Genomic DNA, 21,002 nt, shown 5'->3' with positions numbered 1-21,002 from the left:
CAATCAACGATATAGTGATGTTAATTTACTTCTTATGTAATAATGCATATTCAATAGTTATTTACTTTAGATGATATGAAAAAAATTTGGGACTCGAGGTCCACATTAGACAGACGCCATGTATTCTTATGTAAAAAATTTGTTTCATGTGTAAGTTTGGCATACGTGGCTGTTCTCCCAAACTAATTACCGTATTTCCCATGTCATAAGATGCTACAAGTGGTAAGAAGCATCCTTGAATTAGCAGAGCAGTTTTTAATAAAAAGAATTTGAGGATTTTAAAAGCAATCTTAAACAGTAACTCGTACTCAGCGTCTTTAGTGTAATTTTTTATATGGCACAGTAACTTTTCATATTGTGAGTGCACTGTATTATGAAGTGTTTAAGTTAATGTTAATTAGTTACACGCTTGATTATCGTAATTTTATTACATATTCATATAAGAAAAAACTAAACCAGTCGTAGTTTCCACCACAACTACATGTTTAGTGTTTCGTGGTTTCAAGTGTTGTTTACATGAAAGCAGTGTTGCCAAATGTTCCAAATCAAATTGTGGTAAAAAAATTAATTCCAGTAATATATCCCAAATTCCTCATATAGCCTACACATTTTCACATAAAATTAATTTTTGATCAAAGATGTCTCTAGAAATTATTCTAAGTGGAGTACTTTTGCTACTGTATGTGATTCTAGGTCTAGTTACTTTTCTGCTAACTTTATGTTAGTGCACTGCTCTGCACTCGACTAAGAGTGAGATGATATTTTTTCCAAGGACATATTCAGCAACTGCCTGTTTATATTATTTTGGAACTCAGCAACAAAGTAATTTTGAAAATATGGTTTGTTCCAACACGGAGTACTTATCTCGAACTACTTTCTTAGGAGTATCTGGGATCTCCTCCCATCCGACCAGAGTTTTGTGTAATTTACCCTATACCCGTTTTCTATGAGGGATAACCTCAGGCGGAGTGATATGCGCCCTGAGGCTAACCCCGGGTCAGAGAGCATGCTTGCTCAGGTCTCGACCTCCAGTAAGTTCTCTGGTCGCGTCGCGATATCATCTCGCCGCTCTCCTTAATCCCAGTATCACTCTGTGTCCCCGACCCCTTTGTGTCTCACGCGGTTCCCACGTGGTTCTTTTGTGCTCTTCCCTTTGCTTTCCCTGTGCGTTCTTGTGTCTCGTGGTGCTTCCTACTGCGTCATGGAGCATCCCCACCGTTGTCCCGGGCCTCTGGCCGGTAAATCGTGTGGTGCGTTCCTGTCGAGACCTTAAGTAGACCCGCACTCCTTGTGTTCGTCATGTAGGGGCAGTGTGTGTTCCCCTACCGCCACGTGTCGGGAGTGTGTGTCCTGGAACGAGGGGCAGTGGGTGCGTTACAGCACCAAGAAGAAGAAGGCGACAAAGAAGTCGCCTAAGAAGCCGAGCATCCCTTCTCCTCTTGCTTCGCCGGGCGTGTCGTCGGACCGAGCTTCCCTGCCACCCTCCCCTACCCAGAGTAGGGGATGAGGTAAGTCCGTTGCAGGGAAGAGGCCCGTGGCCCTTCCCCAGGAGTCTGATCTGCAGGATAGTGGGGTTGTGGCGTCTTTCCAGGCAAGTGAGGGGCCTGAGGGAGGGACGGGAGTGTGTGTTTGGGACGGAGTCCTGGTGCAAGCAGGGCACGTCTCCTCTGATGACCCTATGTGGGGAAAAAATGTTCCTAACTCTTCTCCAGCCTCTTGGGCTTGTTTTTCAGGAACATCTGCAGCCTAGGGTGCCGCCGAGAAAGAATACTCGCCGCCACCAGACCCCCTCGCGTGGGTACCCCCGAAGACGCCCTTCAGGTCCCCGCTGAGAATGGAAGAAGGCTTCGGTACCTGGTCCCCCACTGTAGAGTGTCCACGCTCCCCTCCAGCGCCATCTGCTATGTTTCCGGACGTCTTCTTGCAGGCCCCGTCGTCCATCGAGTGTCGAGGGAACCCTCCTACGTCATCGCGTGTCGGGCCCGCCTAAACGAGTCTACAAGTCGTCAGGCTCTTCAGTCGAGGCGGTTTCCTGCTCCTCGGAGGACGAAGCCCGGAGGAAACTCGGAAGACGTCGAGAGAAGTCCCGCACACTCCCGTTCTCGCTCCCGCTCCAGGTCTTGCCACGTGAGTAGGCGTTCCGGATCCCCCAGAAGGAAATGGAGAAGTGGCTCCCCGGGCAAAGAGTGGGTAGTCATCCCTCGCAGCAGACTTTTAGAGTTGGCAGCCCATTCTCTGGAGAGATACTCGTCCGGTGGCAGATTCGACCGACGGAGGGAGTCTTCATTCCAGGTCCCAGCAGACAGGCATAAGTCCGCGAAGGTTCCGACTCCATTTGCCCAGCGGAGAGAGTCGGCCCTTCGGTCTGGCAGCCGCATCCAGACCTCCAAGGCGACCCTGAGCCGTCTGGATCGTGAGATACGGCTCCCCTCGTCGAGCAGACCCGCAGATACATGGACCTCCGTGAGGAAGGATAGACCGAGGACGGAGGCCTCCGTCTCGACGGCTATGCCCGTCCTTCGGCCAGAACCCCAGGAGATGGAGAGTGCCAAGGCCTTGTCTTCTCCCCGTACGAAAACCTCCGCCGGAGGAGCCCCGTCTCAAGCATCAGTACGTCCTACGGAGGAGCTGGACGACCAAGGGGAGGGTTCAGCAGCGGAGGTGTCAGCCTATCAAAGGGTGATAGGGCTCATTCGGAGACACCACAGGCTGGACGAGCCCGAGCCCTCCTCCAAGGAATTCTGGTGATCCAGTCTCAACAGACTTGTGGATGCCCCCGTCCAGCAGAAACCCTCCTTAGCACTACCGTTAGCCAGGGATGTGAAGCTAGGTAAAGCCCACGTGGACAAGATTGTGGCCAACCACGCCGAGGCTCCCAAGAACCAGAGTTCCTCCAAACTGCTCCAGGGCCTGAAGTCCCAGAGCAAGTTTTACCTCCCGGAGGGCCATCGTGCAGGCACCTGTACACTGGAGCCTGCATTTGCCGTTTTAGGCCAGGGAGCGGCGGAAGAGAGGGCCTCTACAACACCAATCTGCTTTTCTCCATCAGAAGCCACCATGATGGAGGAAATAGCGAAGGACCTCGTGAACGTCTCCTCGTGGCTGGATTGGTGGGCCTCCACTCTAGTGGGTGTCCAGGCCTCGTACGACCTCACGGTTCCAGAGAATCAGGCCTTACTCAAGGAGCTGATTAGCTCGGGAGGTAAGGCCCTGAAGTTTCTGTCTTACCAGTCCCTAGCGCAGGCCGCCAACTGGGTTCTACGGAGGAGGGACACGGTCCTCAACAAGATTACTAGACGGTTTCCTGACAGAGAAGCGAGGTCCCTGAAAAGCCTAACCCTGTGGGACGACTCTATTTTCCCCCTGAAGGCAGCTGAGGAGTCAATTGAAAGGGTCAGGAAACTCAAGGATCCGGGCGATTCCAGACCCCCTCCAGTGAGGAGACCTGCACACAGAAGGTCTACCTCCGATGTTCCTCTCCCTCCTTGGGCTTCACCTAGCCAGCCCAGGAGAGACACCCCTACTACGGCCTGGTCACAGTCCTCTCAGCCCTCCCGTAGGGGAGCAGCCTCAGCTCAATCCTCCTATAGACCTTCCTACGCAGCGTCCAGAAGAGGGCGTTCAGGCCATGCCTCTAGGAGGAGATAGGGAGGGAGGCCCCCTACTCCTGCCGAAGCCTCAGGTGGGGGGATGCCTCAAACACTCTTGGCAAGCATGGAAAGTCCACGGAGCAGACCCGTGGACCGTGGCAGTCCTGAAGCAAGGGTACAGGTTACCCTTCCTAGCGGACCCCCCACCTCTGATGCCAGATCATAGACCTCTCAGCCCTCAACAAGTTCGTGTTCAAGACCGACTTCAAGATGGACACTCTGAAGTCAGTCTTAGCATCCTTGAGGGAAGGGGACTTCATGATGTCAGTAGATCTCAAGGATGCCCACTTCCAAATTCCAGTTCACCCCTCCAGCAGGAAGTACCTACGGGTAAAATGGGGTACCCAAACGTTGCAGTTCAAGACCCTCAGCTTCGGGCTGTGGACAGCCCCTCAGGTCTTCACGACGGTCTCAGCCTGGGCACACGAACAGGGCATTCGCCTGATTCGGTACCTGGACGGCTGGTTGTTACTTTCAGCCTCAGAGGAAGTACTGAGGGAGCAAGGCACGAAGCTTCTGCGGTTCTGCAATGTCCTGGGTATCATCATCAACCTGAAGAAGTCCCAGTTGATACCCTCCACCAGGATGACCTACCTCTGAATGGTCCTGGACTCCCCGGTTGGCAAGAGCCTTCCCCTCCGCGGAGAGACTAGACAACTTAGACCAGGTCCTCCGTCCCTTCCTGTCGGGCCAGCCCAGGAGAGCGAAGGACTGGCAGAGGCTGATAGGCCACCTTGTGTCATTAGAGAAACTGGTCCCCCAGGGCAGGCTGAAGCTCAGGAGGGCTTAGTGGAATCTGAAGGAGAGCTGGAACCAGAGGGACTCCCCCCACAAGGTGATTCCTGTTTTCCCGGAGACGAAGAAGGTCCTAGAGTGGTGATGCGGCAGGTCGAACACCCTCAAGGGAATGCCCTTCGCAGCCGACCCTCCGGAGATGCTCCTGTTCACGGACGCATCAAAGGAGGGGTGGGGTGCCCATCTCTTCGGAAGGTCAGCAAGAGTGAGCTGGATGGACGAGGAGAAGGCCCAGCACATAAACGTGCTAGAGATGCGGGCAGTGCGAAGGGCGTGCCTGGAGTTCGTCCATCTACTCCGGGGGAACACCGTAGCTCTGATGTGCGACAACGTTACGGTGGTGGCCTACATAAAGAAACAAGGAGGACTAAAATCGAAAGAGTTGTGCGTCCTCAAGTTGGAACTTCTGGAATGGGCCGAAGTAGAACAGATTAGAATCTCAGCAAGGTTCATTCCGGGAAAAAGGAACGTCCTAGCCGACGGCCTCAGCAGGATGGGACAAGTAGTGGGATCCGAATGGTCCCTGCACCCAGAAGTAGCCAAAACCATCATTCAAAAATGGGGATCGCCAGTGATGGACCTCTTCGCAATGAGGTTGAACGCACAGCTCCCCGTGTTTTGTTCTCCTGTGCCAGACCCAAGAGCGGCGTTCGAGGACGCCTTCCAGCACCCTTGGGACAACCTCAATGTTTACGCCTTTCCCCCCCTTCGGGATGCTCAGACAGGTCCTTAACAGAGTAAGGAGGGCGGACAACCTGTGGATGTCTTTGGTAGCGCCCTGGTGGCCGGAGAGAGTGGTTCGTGGATCTAAAAGAACTGGCACAACTTCCACCTTTGCCCCTTCCGGACAGGCCAGACCTTCTCCGGCAACCACATTTTCAAAGGTTCCACGAGAACCCTCGGTCCCTCCACCTTCACGTGTGGAGGTTATCGAGCAACTCCTGAGGAAAGAAGGCTATTCGTCGGGGACAGCAGCGAGGATGTCAGGCTACCGGAGACGATCATCAGCAGCGGTCTACCAGGCAAAGTGGGCCACCTTTACTAAATGGTGTGCCTCTAAGAACATCAAGCCCCTGAGAGCCTCCATCCCGGAGAAAGTAGACTTCCTAGTTTATCTCAGGGACGTGGTCAACATATCCATCTTGGCCATCAAGGGAGTACTAGCTGCTCTGGGACAAGTCTTCCTCCTGAAGGGCATCGACCTGGGAACCTCCAGACATCTCTCAATGCTCATTAAGAGTTTCGAGCAATCGTGTCCCCCGCAAGCCGTTAGGGTGCCACAGTGGGACGTAGCCAGGGTCCTGAAGATGTTGTCAGAACCTCCCTTTAAACCCCTAAAGGACATCGTGGACAAGGATCTCACCCTCAAGACAGTTTTCCTTTTGGCATTAGCTTCGGCTTAATGAGTAGGGGAGATCCATGGACTGTCCTACGAAGTCGCTCACTCGAAGGGTTGGCGGGAGGTTACCTTCAGGTTCGTGCCATCCTTCGTAGCGAAGACCCAGAATCCGGCCGTGTTGGATCCCAGGTTTGAGGGGTTCTCAGTACCATCATTCCCTTGCTCAGACAACTTGAGGGACTTGCGTCTCTGCCCTGTCAGGGCGGTAAGGAAATACTTAGAGAGGACAGCCAGACTTCGGCCCGAGATCAAAAGTCTTTTTGTTTCCACAGGCCTAGTGAAGAAGCCAGTCTCGAAGAACACTATCTCCTTCTGGCTGCGGCAGGTGATTATCAGGGCCTACAGTAAGATAGGTATCCCCCTGCCAGGAAAACCCAGACCCCACGACATTAGGGGTCTTAGTACTACGTTAGCTTTCGAGAAGAATATGGCAGTGGGCCAGATCCTGAGAGCAGGCACCTGGGCTAACCAGTCTACCTTCACTGCTCACTACTTGATAGACTATTCAAGAAAATCCCTGGACGGGTTCTCGATAGGTACCGTCATTTCCGCGCTCCGGTTTAAAGGTGTAGCCCCAGTGATAACCGCGGGTAGTAAGTACAAGAGACACAGGTTCGTTCCTTAACCCCCCTTGTTCTTCCTCCCCCTATTTCTGCTTCAAATGGTCTCAGATAGGACCCTGAGCCGGCTACAAGTACCCCAACTTTGGAAGGACATTTCTCCTAGGATTTCTTGTGAGTTACTTAGACACTAAGATGAGTTTTTTGTGTAGTTTCCTCTTTTCTCGCTTTTCTTTGGGGTCAACAGGACCTAGCCTCCTATCTAGGTCTTTGGATATATCTCAGCACGGTCTCAGAAGTTTAAAAGGCCACTCCCACCTCCTAAAGTATAAGTCTCCTAAGAAAGTAGTTCGAGGTAAGTACTCCATGTTGGAACAAATCACAAATTTTAAGTAACTAGTATTTTTCCTAACAGTACTTACCTCAAACTACTTCCGGGTAATGGCCCGCCCTGCCTTCCCCGAGTGCCTTCTGGAATTCTTAGAGACCGAAGCTACCAAGAACTTACTGGAGGTCGAGACCTGAGCAAGCATGCTCTCTGACCCGGGGTTAGCCTCAGGGCGCGTATCACTCCGCCTGAGGTTATCCCTCATAGAAAACAGGTATAGGGTAAACTACACAAAACTCTGGTCGGATGGGAGGAGATCCCAGATACTTCTAAGAAAGTAGTTCGAGGTAAGTACTGTTAGGAAAAATACAAATTACTTAAAATTTGTGATTTTATTACAAAATATCATCAAAATAGATGAATACTGCATAAACAACTATTTCAGCGTCGTCTGCTAGGAGACCATTTGTTGGCATGTTTGCTTTTAGAGGGGGGTTGGTGATCCATCAGCTGATTGCCAAAACAAACAAATAACTTGCTACTGTACTTTGTAATTTATTAAACGAAGTGCTATATAAAAATGAATGAATTTATTATACATGAATGATAATTATTGGTTTATATTTTAGGTCTAGTGAGTGTGAGGGCTTGTATGTCATTAGTTGGGTGTTAAGAGTTGTCATATTCCCTTATACAACTTTTTCTTAGTGTCAAGCCACACAGTGATTTTTGGGGGCACTTTTTAGGAAAAAATATGCCTCTTATGACAAGGGAAATATGGTAATTATGCATAACAACAGTTAACTGTACCCTGACTTGGTCGTTTGAAACACAAAGGCGGTCACATATTTGACAGTCTGCAAACCAGTGGACAAATTTGTTCCTGAAGAGAAGGAACGCAGTTGTTTCCTGCTTCCCCGGTCAAGTGGGACAAGAAAAAGCAATCGCCCTAAGGAACATCCCAGTGCTGGAGTTTGCATCTCTCGTCCAGCTTAAGGAGGACAAGGCCAATGGAGAAATGCAGAAAAGCAAGTCATGACTCCTTGATCTATCGATTGGCCCAGGCTATTCAAAGACAACCATTCCAAGAGCTCCTTCAATTCACCTCCTGATGTCAACTCAGAAGAAGCCTACAGCAGCCTTCAGAATTTGATATGCTACTACAGCCCCTTCCACCTCAATCTGTCATTTCAAGTCATTAGGAAACATTGGAAATGACACAGAGCAGAGAGTTGCTTGGTGGAGGTCTTCCTGGACAGATACCGCTTTCATTAGATCACCTCTCCCTCTTCCCTCACTTGCTCTCTGATGAGGTTCCTGAGCTACCCTCTGGAATCACTAGAAGTTATCTGGAATGGGTCTCTAGGGTTCAACAGTTGGCTGTTCCTGGTCAGGAAATTGAGTGGAGGTTGGAGACCAGTCAATTACTTCTCTTCTCTGAACAAGTTTGTTGTACAAACTCCAGGGAAAATTGAGAGTAAGTACAGCATGTGTAGCCATCAGTAAGGAAGACATTATGCCTTCTGTAGACCTCAAAGACGTGTATTTTCAAATAGTGATCCATCTGTCTAACAGAAAGTACCTCTGCTTCATCCTCGAGGGAGGTATGTACAGTACCAGTTCAAAGCCCTGTGCTTCAGACTGTCTACTGATCTGCAGTTGTTCCCTTGAGTGTTCACTCTCCTCTCATCTTGGGCCCATTCAAACGGGAATAGTATTCCGAAGGTTTTCGATGATTGGCTGATCCTGTTTTCAGAGCTAGGCTTGCTACACAACCAGTTTAGGAGCTACCAGCAATCTTAGGTTAAATGCATCAAGGGACTTGTTGGTGCACTCCTGAAGATAGTGTGGCAGTTTCAATTGCCTGCCTTAAAAACTTGTGCCACTGACAGACTCATCCTCAAGGTTAGGGTGGAACTTTACCCCTGATTTCCTGAGCTTGTGCCCTTGGAGGTCTATTTGAAGTTTCTGAAAATAAGGTAATCATGCTTAATGTTATCTCAAAGGGAAGGTTAGAATCTGGCTCTGTCAGACTTCTGGTCTTCTCTGCTTATCTCATCAGAAATTGGTTCCTATATGGTTCGGACATAGCTCCTCTCTTGTCTTATATCCTGTCCCATCTCCTCTTGATAGTCTCTTCTTGAAGTTTATATACCTATGTATGAGTGGAGCAAATTACGATGGACAGTCGTCATTTCCATATAAGGCATTTTTTGACAATTCTGCATCTTGATGTATTTCCTCAAAAACACCCACTTCGATCATGCCATAGAAGCTTTTAGAATAAAGTTCCGATGCCATCTGAACCTCGTGTTAAGCCATAACAAAGGCACGGCATGTGTTGTCTAATGATGACCTTTTTCATAAACAGGGATATCACTCAAGGCTCGGTTTTCTCAAAAAATGCTGACTCCACTGATTAAGGGGGTGACATCTTGGTCCAAACAAGACAGTTCCTTTATTCTTACAGGCACTCATTGTCGAGGTCAAGTTTGTCTCCAAAATGCAGGCAACAGTGAAGGGATGACAGCTTGGACCAAACACTACGATAGTCGAATCTCGTCTTGCTGCTCGCACTTTGGGAATAAATACGTTTCTCTATATTAATAACATATTCTTTCAATAATATTGTATCTACCCATGACAAAATATCAGTTGGTAATCAAAAGATGATGATTTTTTGTCCCCTGAGGGCTCTGTTGTACTATCTGAAGAGGACCCGAAACCTCAGTCCTGAGTGTCAGAAACTCTTCATTAGCATTGGCTGTACTGAGAAAGAGATGTCAAGTAACACAATCTCTTTCTGGCTTCATGAGATGATTCATAAAGCATATGCTTCAACCTCTGAAACGGTTGAGGTACCATTTACGACCAGAGCTCACAAAGTCAGGGGTATATGTTCCACCCTAGCATTCAAGAGTTATCTTGCATGGGGCCAGGTGTTGAAGGCCGAGGTTTGGAAATGCCAGACCACCTTTACAACCTTTTACCTGCGGGAATACTGTATACCTACAAGTTTGTTGACACCTTTGTGCTACACGTAGTTGTGTAACCATCTCAGCTCCCACCTGGGAAATGAAGCATCTTGTTTATGGTAATGTATAAATGTATGTCTGGAATGAAAGATAAAATTACAGACAAATTTCCTTCATTTTTCTGCCTCTTCTCTTGAGGACGAAGCGTTCGAAGTTACACGCTGCTAGTAAGCTAAATTTCTGAGCTCCATTCTTTAGAATCTAGAGAAGTATCTCCCCCCATCTTCCCTAAAGGATGGTGAGGATGGAGGAATTTATATCAACCTATTGATCATTATACATCAGGTATACTATTCCGGACTGCAATTCCCATCAGGGTCATATCTTCATTGACCATGTACCAATCTTCTTTGACATGTCAGGTCCTATCAGCATATTCATCCTCATTATAGACAGATGGGAGATTGCTGAAGCCATCTCTTTTGCTCCCATAGGGGACCAGGGAGGAAAAAGAACCAACCATTTTTTGTTCTAGGGGGACTTCCAACCCATCCACCTGTGAGTCTTCATATTTTAAAGGATGAAAGTTTTGTATACGCTTAGGAACAAATAGAAAATTAAAAAAGTAACTTGTATTTTTCTTAGTTATAGAAACCCAAGTCCTTTAAAGTTAAACTTCTCCTTTCATTCCTGAATCAAAGGTCAAAAGGGAAAATCTAACCAGTGGAGGCTACTGGCCTTTGCTCTCCACTTGTTTTAACTACCTTGTTAACAAATTTAACGACAATGCTAGCTCTGCTGAAGACATGTTCCCTATATTAAAGAATAAAGGTTTGTACTGTATAGGTAGGAAAAATACAAATTACTTTTAGAAAATTTTCTAATACTTTATGAGGCCACTAAATTTCTGTTTGGCCATTGAACCTACACAATGAGTTGGAGAGGGGAAGTGTAAGCCAAAATCATATATTGTGTTGAAAATAATAAACCTAATACCAGGAAAAAGAGCAAAATATACCTTGAAAAATCTTTTTACCAAATTAATAAAAATGAACAAACCAATTAGCCTATTTACTGCTCTTAAAAACAATTATAAGACATGCATCAATGCATGCAGATATTGTGAAAACATGACTGTCAGGAGAGTTCCTGGATCATCTGTGGTAGACTTATCAAGAGATCAGGCACCTGCTAATTCCAGGTTTGGCTTGGTGTAGTGTACAGAGAAGAAAATTTTAATTATTTGTTTAAAATTTGAAAACTTCATGCTTCATAGATGAAAAGCAAGGGACCTCAGAGGTGATTTTCTCAATACACATCAAATGGCAAAAAGAACTTAACTGAGAGCGCCATGGAAAATTATTTTGCCTTTCTTAGAGGCAATGCCTTTACCATTTTACTTGTCAGTTGTCTGAACATAAGTAAATTTAGAAGGTTGTAATTATGAAAAATAAAGATTACTTTGTTTCCTATTGTGAAGCTTCATAGGTAAGACTTAATGAAATTGAAGCTTCATGTTCTAGATGAGTAAATATGAGGTACTGGAAAAGTCAATAATTGGGATTAATTCTTCAGTGCAAGTTTACTCAATTTTATATAATTGCTCTCAGAAAATGGAATGGGTATGGATAAGCTTTGATTCATTTACTGATATACATCCCAAAATAAAAAAGAATTATTACGCTGAACAGATATGCAAATCATTACTCTAAGAATTGTAGTGTAACATCCAGAGACTTTCTTGCAAAGAATTGTTGAGATCAGACAAGACAAATCATGGCCCTTCACAGAGAGTAGGGCCCCGCCAGGACAGCTAGACTTCAGATGGTCACGGTCTTTGATTTATTCCCCTCTACATCACCAAAGAGAGGACGCTCATTTTCCTCCATTACAAGGCGGCCTACCTCATGTGAAAGGGAAGTTGTTGTTTCCCCCTGGTTTGGCAAAGCAATATTCATACATCAGCAGTTTAGCCACTTGACTACCTTTGACTCGCTCACTCCCTCGTCTCTCTTTGTATCTAATTTGTTCCTTCATAATTAAACCTGACTTTATTTGTCTCTCTATCTCTTATTTATGAATAAAACTTATGAAATAACCAGTTACATACATCAACTAACTCATTTATTATGAATATAAATGAAATGACTCATTTCCTGACACCATTTCATGTATAGTTGTAGCAAATTTTAATGGGTTTTTTTCTTTTTCCTTTTAGGTTTTAGGAGACCTGCAATTTCATTTTTATCATCGATGGTTTGATGTTATTTTCCTTGTCTCAGCACTTACTACAATGGGGATCCTCTATCTAGCACACAAGCAAGTCAATTCTACAGATAAAACCGAATCTTTTTATGGACATAAATGGTGACAGAATGTAATTTTAGGTATGGAATTAGTACCTTACTTTTATTGCAAAGTAGAAACTGATAAGTATGAACTTTATGAGGGAATAAGTTGTCTCTTTGTGCAAGTGATTCAGGCGTTTAGTGGAAACCGATTTACTGTGTTATCATAAGCACTTAAATTTCAGGAATTGAATTGAATAATACAGTACAACTATGTATATGTATTTTATAAGGAAATTATTTTGTTACATAAGGCTTTACATATTGTGATACCTTGTTGTGAAAAGCATATTAAAGATACACCTCACATAGTGAAATATCACATACAATCTACTGCAGCTAGATAGCAACAAATATTAAAAGAATATAAATCAGGAAATTTAAATATAGTACACATCTTGAGATTTTGAATATTAAATTACTATGTTTTAAGGATTGGCTTATATAAGTATAAAGTAATTTTGTCTAATAGAGCACTAGACGTCTTCCATTAGTACTGTACCAGTAATATTTGATCTCAATCATTATGCTCTTTGGTCTTACATGAATACAAACCATCAACCTTTAGTAGAAGTAATACTTCAGAGAAGTTGGAAATCTGTTAAAAATTTAACAAGGTAGATAAAACTATCGACAGGTGGCAGGGAAGTGCCACCCACTTGTCAATCAGCTTGACACTCACCTTTTATTTCAGCTTCAAGTAGTATACAGTTAGCCTTCCATATATAAAGTATAAAGTAATTTTGTCTAATAGAGCACTAGACGTCTTCCATTAGTACTGTACCAGTAATATTTGATCTCAATCATTATGCTCTTTGGTCTTACATGAATACAAACCATCAACCTTTAGTAGAAGTAATACTTCAGAGAAGTTGGAAATCTGTTAAAAATTTAACAAGGTAGGTAAAACTATCGACAGGTGGCAGGAAAAGGTAGGAGTTAAGTTGTGACAAGACGGTTCAGATTAAGTCCTCAGGCTAACGAGAACACCTGGCAAAGCCACCTGGGAGTTAAGTAACAGAGACTGGTACTAAGATCAATAGTCTGCGAATGTTTGCTGCTCTAGGGTGGGTCTACTCACAACCTAACAATTCACTGCCCATTGCCTGTCGTAAACTAACACTAAGTAACACACTGTACTGCACTATATTGTGTTTTGCTGTTTCTATTCCTGTATAATTATTGAAATTAAATAGGAACATGCTTCAGTAACTATACAGTATACAGTACACTAGAATGGAGTACTAAACAACTGTACACAGTAAAATAACTCAGAACACGAGTCATCTCCACACTTACATTTATGTAAATAAGATCAAAAACACTGTTTTTCCTATTTAACAACACGTTAATATTGTAGTGTGTGCTACTATAATATATATACAGTAATATCACTAAAGGTCAGCTTAATTAACTAAGGGGAGACGACATACTACTCGTAAGTGTTGGAAAGGTTGATTCACAACTTCAACAATTCATTCACAAAAATACGGTGCTAATGCAAAAGTACGGTTTTTCCGTATATCATTGAATATAAATATTTTACTATTAAAGAAAAAGTACTGCTAAGAGATACAACATAGTTTTCAATACATAGATACTACTGCACATCATCCTAGGTGAATACAAAACCTTGCGATTTATATGGGGTTTACCCAAGGCCGTCTCGAATACAGGCCTGGTCAGTGGGGGTAGAAGTAGGTCGATTGATATAGAGTCGGAAAAGGTAGGAGTTAAGTTGTGACAAGACGGTTCAGATTAAGTCCTCAGGCTAACGAGAACACCTGGCAAAGCCACCTGGTCATCCACAACCCTTCTTTCTCTCACACAAGCACTGACTATACATACACACTTGTTTTTTTTTTTTCTCATGGAAAATTAAGGAATCTTACACACCAATGGGAGACGGTCTTGATAATCTGGTTAAAAATTAGGTGAAAAAAAGTAACAACATTATCAAAATAATGTGGTACTAGCCTAATTAAAAATAAAAAATAAAACACATACACTGTTAGTATGCTACAACTTTTCTATGTTATCATTGTTTTTACGAAGTTGTTTTTCAGCCACTGCTGCTTTGGGATATCATCTCTTTCTTAAAAAAATACAGTACACTCTCTGTGGTTTAGTTAAGGCATAATAAATAAACAATATAATTGTAACAATTTAGTTTTTAAAGAAATACACAAAAAAAATCAAACACTTTTTGCAATTTAAAATACATTATTTTTTAACAGTCTGGATACCAAAACAGTAATATTTTCTGTAATAACAGCAGGAAATTGCGAAGAAATAGAGCGCGACCCCTTTACTCACAGCCTAGAGTAGCAGGGTGATAGCACTACTCCGAACACGTGAGACCTTTCTTATCCCCCACTGACCTGGCCTTCTTTCGAGACGGCCTTGGTTTACCCCCAAGTCATTTAGTTACAAAATTTTGGATTCTGGTAACATTGTGTGGTTACCAGCTATCTCATCCAAGCTGGAGAGGAGTGATTGAGTCAATGAACAGCTTCGCTCATCTCCTGGTTGCTGTAGCAGGCAGACGTGTTTACGACCACTTCATGTTGTGTATTATGCTTTTGCTGTGTTTTGTGGTTTTTCTTTTTACCTTGTGTGAGAGTAATTATGAGTGCTGTTAAAAGTAGCATGAGGACCTGTGCCGGTCTTGGTGGGTATCTGTGTGGCCCTTTCATGAGCCAGGTCAAGGTTGATTCGGATCCTGTTAGCCCAAGTTGCCGAGGTAAGCACTGTACCCCTTCCTTTACTTTATTGTGGTCAGGAAATTTGTAAGGTTGGCCTCTGACTGTGTTAATCATAGGTCCCTTGTTTTCAAACTCAAACAGTGGGGAGTAAGTGGATCTTTTCTTAGCATCATTATTTAATTTTTAAGTAATAGACTGCAAATAGTTGTTGTCGATATGCACCATAGTAAGTATAGGAATGTGATGTCTGGTTTTCCTTAGGGTAGTGTTCATGGCCCATTATTTTTCATACTGTATACACATATATGTGATTGACCTTGAAAACAAGTTTGTTGTATATGCAGATGATGCTACTCTATTTGCATCATTTCTATTTCCTAAATGTAAATCTGAGTGCTGAATCCTTTAATAGAGATCAAGCTAAAATTAATTGCATGGTGTAAATTTTGTGGCATGGAAACTCATAACTCAAAGTATGATTGTAAGTACATCACGATCTCCAAGTATGGGAGAATTTGGTCAATCCACAGCCTCACTAAAATGGGAAATCGCATATTTCGAAACACATGAAGAGAATAATTTCATTAGTGCTAAGGCAAACGGCAACTTACCCATTCAAATGTTTTTATTACCCATTTCAATAATTTCTATGTTTTATACTGTATTTTTTTTCTAATAAACCTTTAAAAGGCTTTAAAGTTTTACTTACTTGAAAAAGTTTAAAATTACATATAGGATAGATGTAAATACTACATACAGTACATCTGCCTGCTTGACGACCTAAAATTGGGAAAAATTTTAATGAATTGTTGTACAGTATTTGTTGTACTTGACGACTAGTGAATTGCAAAACCATCAGTGTATAGTATAGGCTAGCATTTGCTTTATTATTTGAAATCCAAAATGATCTAAATAAGGGATTTTGACGAAGGAAAAATCTATTTCTGGGCGAGGAACCTGTGTCGCCCAGTGAAATGCTCCTATAGCACCATTTCTAAGGCATAGTTATTGCTAAATATACCAGAGAAAAAAAGGATGCATGGAATGCCAGGAATAAACCCAGCTCGCTCACTCTATGAGTGTCGGTATAGTAAACTGGGGCGTGATAGAACCACGACCATAGGTCCCTCAGCAGTTAGACTTCTCCCTCATCAACATCCCCTGGAACAACGAGGTGCCGTCCTACACCCGTCTGCTGCCTCCTACTACGACTATCCTTCCCCACCCCTACACCTCCCCACCCCCTTACCTCATTCCTCCATAGCACCAGCGTTGGTCACACATGTTTTGCTTTGCTCTGTGTTGTTTTGTGCTTTTGAAGATGTCCGACGTTTTGGAGATCCCTGCTCCCAAGTTGAGTATTATATTTGTCTGGTTGGGATTTATAGGTACCAACACTCATTTAATCTTTTACCGTGTTGGTTTTCTAATTACAGTATATAATTTTATTGCCGCTTGTTCAGGTTCCCTTACGGGGGTTCGCCCGCGGCCATTTTGGTGTCGCTTCCTTGTGATCTCTTTGTTTATCAGGCTTTCATTTAGTTCCTTATACTATTTGTAAGCCCTTTTTGTATTATGGACATCTCATTCAATGTAATTTATTTTTATGACTTTTTGCGCTTTGCTTGTTAGCCTACTTAAAGGTGATTTTATATGATGCTTCAGCCTTGAGGAAGTAGTGTACAAGTTCAAATCTCTGTTCTTCAGACTGTCCACTCCTCCCCAAGTGTTCATACAAGTATTCACTGTGGTACTGAAAGGGATACGAGAGAGATGTCAGCTGAGATGCTGGAACATATATACATGTGTGTGTACATCACTGATTAATTTAGCATGTGTATTAGTTACATATTTTACACAATACATAAGAATCTAAATCATTTGGATAAATGTAGCAAACCCTTTCTATACGAATTTGCATCATAGGCCTGTGATGTAAGTTCGTATAGAAATAGTTTGCTGCTCTTTTTATAAGGGTTTAGATTTTATTAATAGCAATATTTTTGGTTTGAGGATACTTAGTGTTGCATAAATTGCCTAAAAACCCCAATTAAACAAATTCATCATTTCACTGCTGAGTTACAGCCGCGATATCTCTCCTTCTCCCTTCCATCCTCGCTTCGGAGTTTGACAGTAGAATGCTCCATTTACATCCCCGCAATTTTCACCAATACCGAGTTTTATTAAATCCACATTTTAGTAGATTCTGGTATTCAAAGAAGGTTTATAATAAAAAAAATTTCTTATGCTTATTATAATTTATCCCAATTTGTGTTAGAATAAGGGAAAAGTTACAAATTTATACAGCGTGCATCCGAAAACAAGCTCCTGTCGTTGACTTCGGTGGGTGTTGTTATCAAATTCAAACTTGCCATCACAATACTTTATATTTATTCGTTAACATTATTTATTGACAAATCCTATATTTGAGGAGAAATTTAGGTTAGTAAATAAGTTTTGATTCACATTACTTGGTAATTATTTGAAAGTAGTGATGATATTCAGACAAAAATACTTTCGACCAACCAGCTATTATGAAACTTTTCCGAGATAAAGGGTACCCCTGCAAGTCGGTGCAGATCTATTTAATTTACAGGTATTAACAGTTACGTTAGGTATATTGAATGATTCTAATGTTTTTGGATGTACAGTATTTCATTGTGGTTATACTGAGGCTTTATTAGGAAATTTAATGTGGTGTCTTTTGTAGGGTTTGGGAGGAATTAGGTGATTTACGCAACAGCGTGACTCATGAATTTAATATGAAATTATCATGAAACAAAAGCCACTCCAGAACGAATTAATTTCGTATCTTGAGGCATTACTGTAATCTTTTACAGTTGCACAGAGCCAGTGAATCTAATCTTAATATAAATTCTAACTTTCAAACAAGATTAAACTATATTTCAGCAAGGATAACTACATACAAACAAAATTACAGTTACAACATTACATAGTAAATGTTATGAAAGTACAATTAAGGGAGAACCACACAAAAATTACAACAATCTAAATATTACATAACAAATTATTAAGCTTTCATAACACTTATCAATGGCTCAGGTATTAAGATAGGAGTCTGCTAATACAGATTTCCTTTACCACTACCCGTGGAAGTATACTCTCAGGTCTTTGGGTTCCTTTATTGTTGTTCCTGTGTTGGCTGCTCAACAGGGTATGTAGCCAGTCTAGCTCTCTCACAAGAGAGGATGCATATGGTCTGAAATATGTTTTGGCATTAGCCTAAAATGAAAGGTAAATTGACTGACCTACTTTTCCTCCTACTCACTCGAGGGGGTGCAGCAGTCATGGCTGCTATGAGCTCCATAACCGAGCAATATTTCTTTTCAGAGAAAATTTGTTAAAAATTATCTTCCCATCCTACACGAGAGGGAGGATTGATGAAATGTATTCAAACTTATTTCTTAGGTGCGTATACATTCGTACAATATATCCTGTACAAGGATATAGGTCCTCCTTTGAATATTTACCTTTTTTACTTGGTATGGGCTAACCTTGCGCCTGTGACATCTCCATGGTCAGACTGTGAGGAGGTTGGCAAGAGTCATCACCTTCACTTCAATACAGGACTAGGTGCTCTGACTTTTCCTAAAGAAGTTATTCCAGCCAGATATTGATTCTTATGAACTTAATCCCCCCTAAGGATGAGTCTGCTAATAAAAGACAATTTTTTGTATTTTTGTAGCAATAAAAAAATATTTTGAGTAATTTGTGTTATTCATAGATATGCAAACTGGAATCTTATAAGTTACACTTCTCACTTGCACCAACCCACAATTCTCAGACCTGAGGTCAAAAGTGAGTGTCAAGCTGACTGACAGGTGGGCAGGGCCTCACTACCGGCTGGTAGTTATAACTCACTCATTAAATTTCTAACGTCAGTTCCAGCTTTACTGAAGTCATACTCCGGTTAAAGGACTCGTATTTGTATAGTTAGGAAATATACAAATTGCTTTTAAAATCTAAGATTTTTTCTGGGGTTTACCGCATTAACTTCTCTTGCTAACAAGTAGACTGATCACAAAAGAGGTATGTCAGTAAACTGGTAGCAAGATCATTCATTCTTCCTTAATCATTTGCTACAGAAATTCGTTAGAACCGTTATTCGGTATCTTTAAATCTCCTTCCAGTGCCTATACAGAAAAAAATTAGACAACCCCAAGGAGTAGTAGTAATAGTGCAAATCAAAATAACACTTTCAATTGTCTTAGAAATGACAAAATCTGGGATTAGAAGTCTAAACGATTGTTTTCAATTTTTCCAAAGGAATAATTAAGTGATCTTTAACCACTCAGTTGTCCACCACTAATTTCTTTATCACAAATAGTTTTTTACCTTTGCCAGTTGATTATGTATTTTTATTAAAATGTTCTGAAACCATTTTTTTAATCTGTGAACACAAACCATTGTATTAGACTAGCTTACAGTTTAGTTCAAAGTGTTAACTGTATATCCATGCTTATTTAAGGAAAAAGACAGTTTTAACTTAAGTGTACTGGAACCCAGAAGGTCAGACTTGACTAATTCAAGAAAGCCTAGTTAAAAAATGTATTCCATTTCTACCTAAGAATTAATGTAAATGGGATTAATCTGCTACAGACCACCAAAATCCCTCATTATAAAGCATCCTTACATAAAGTTGTTCCTAACCATATACAAACCTTTCGTCCTTTAAAGTAAGCATATGCCTTCAGCATAGTTGGAGCGGCCACTAAATCATTAGCAAATTAGGTGGTTAATGACAGGTGATGCAATAGGAAGCCCCATCAACTGCCTGATACAGAATAGCCAATTTTGTTTTTGTCCACAACCAGTACATATGTGTAGGTACTGTTGCATTGCTTTTAGTCAACTGTTGAATCTTTTCTTACTCTCATTAGTGATGAGTGTTGTTTAAATTTTTTTTTTTTTTTTTGTGAGTGCTATTGTTGTGAAAACAAAAGCATACTGGAAGGTAAGCACGTGGTGTTGGTGATTTAGCATCTATGAGGATACAGCCTTATAATTCCCATGCTTCATCCACCTTTTTGAGGGAATGACTGAATGCTAACTATCCCCATTTGGGGAGGGTTGTTACCTTATAAAACTCCCCTGATGTTCATATTGTTTCTACTCAAAGCAGTGTCAATTTCTACCCCAAAAATAAAAATTTCCCTTTCTCTCTCCCTGTAAAATGCTTCCCGTCTAGGAACTACCACACCATTGGGCAGCCTATGGCATTTAAGTAGTCAATGACACAACATATTACTTCATGCTTTTCAGCTTATCTCGTTGCTAGTGTCTAATAAGACGACCTTAATTTGCCCTGCAATACAAACCAAATTTAGGTAGTTCATTTTGAACTACAGTAATAAATCACGATGTGATTTTGGTTTTTCCAGGCTTTGTGTAAGGTAAACATATACCAGCTGCCGGCTGCAGTGTTGTGTTTATATGTATGGAGGAATGTTCTGCACTCAAATTCCTTCTCCTTGGAGGTTAGTCAGCTGTTAGTGGACTGCTTTGAATAGTAATCAGCATGTTAGTTAAGGTTTAACAACATCCTACCTTGTTGCTTTTAGTTCAAGGTAATTCAGAGACAACTGAGAAAACTAGGCTAAACTCTTCAAGTTTTGCATAGAACCTGTTTTCTTCATCCTTTGTTATCTTGGCTAATGGTGAGGCAGTAGGTGATAGTGTTCATGCTATCTTATGCTGTACCTTTATTATTGCACGAATATTTAATAAAGATTATTTTGGTTAAACTTAAAGAAGCTAAAACTTCATGTTTTGATTGTTAGGGAGCTCAGCTCAATTGGAATCGTAACTTTGTACTATTTCTGTGAATCTCTCCTGATGTTCATATTGTTTCTCGATGTTTACCCCCAAAATTTTGTTAAAAAATTTGCCATTTTTATTTATTTTCAAAAGATACATGCTCCTGTAAAGTATTGATACAATGTAGCAGTTAATGGTAAGTAGTTTTGTCAAGACGTGCATCTCCCATTTCAGATTATTGTAAGTGTTTATTACAATTTAAGTTTATAGCAACTCAGTTTTGTTTAGTATTTTTGCTCGGGGAAAGCACTGGGTTTTAAATAACCATTGTGAGGGACGTAATATCTCACGGTTCCTCTCAGGAATTATGTTTTTGTAGTTAGTATTTAAAGAATCGGAGAATATATGCTGTGCAGAGGTAAAGCTTCTATATTGCCAACAGAACAACTACTTTTCATTGCTCC

At 42.1% G+C, this 21,002-nt stretch overlaps 1 protein-coding gene across 1 annotated transcript in view; it reads left to right on the top strand.

Annotated features, from left to right (window-relative positions):
- Positions 1-21,002, top strand: part of GPHR (golgi pH regulator) — a 401,532-nt gene that overhangs the window by 221,158 nt on the left and 159,372 nt on the right. Inside the window, exon 11 of the mRNA XM_068351883.1 lies at positions 11,927-12,094. Coding sequence (XP_068207984.1) covers positions 11,927-12,078 — 152 coding nt within the window. The 3' untranslated portion in view covers positions 12,079-12,094. The remainder of the gene's footprint in view (positions 1-11,926; positions 12,095-21,002) is intronic.

The sequence above is a fragment of the Palaemon carinicauda genome, chromosome 28, assembly GCF_036898095.1.
Source record: "Palaemon carinicauda isolate YSFRI2023 chromosome 28, ASM3689809v2, whole genome shotgun sequence".
Classification (NCBI taxonomy): domain Eukaryota; kingdom Metazoa; phylum Arthropoda; class Malacostraca; order Decapoda; family Palaemonidae; genus Palaemon; species Palaemon carinicauda.
This window is presented reverse-complemented; position numbering and strand designations above follow the sequence as displayed.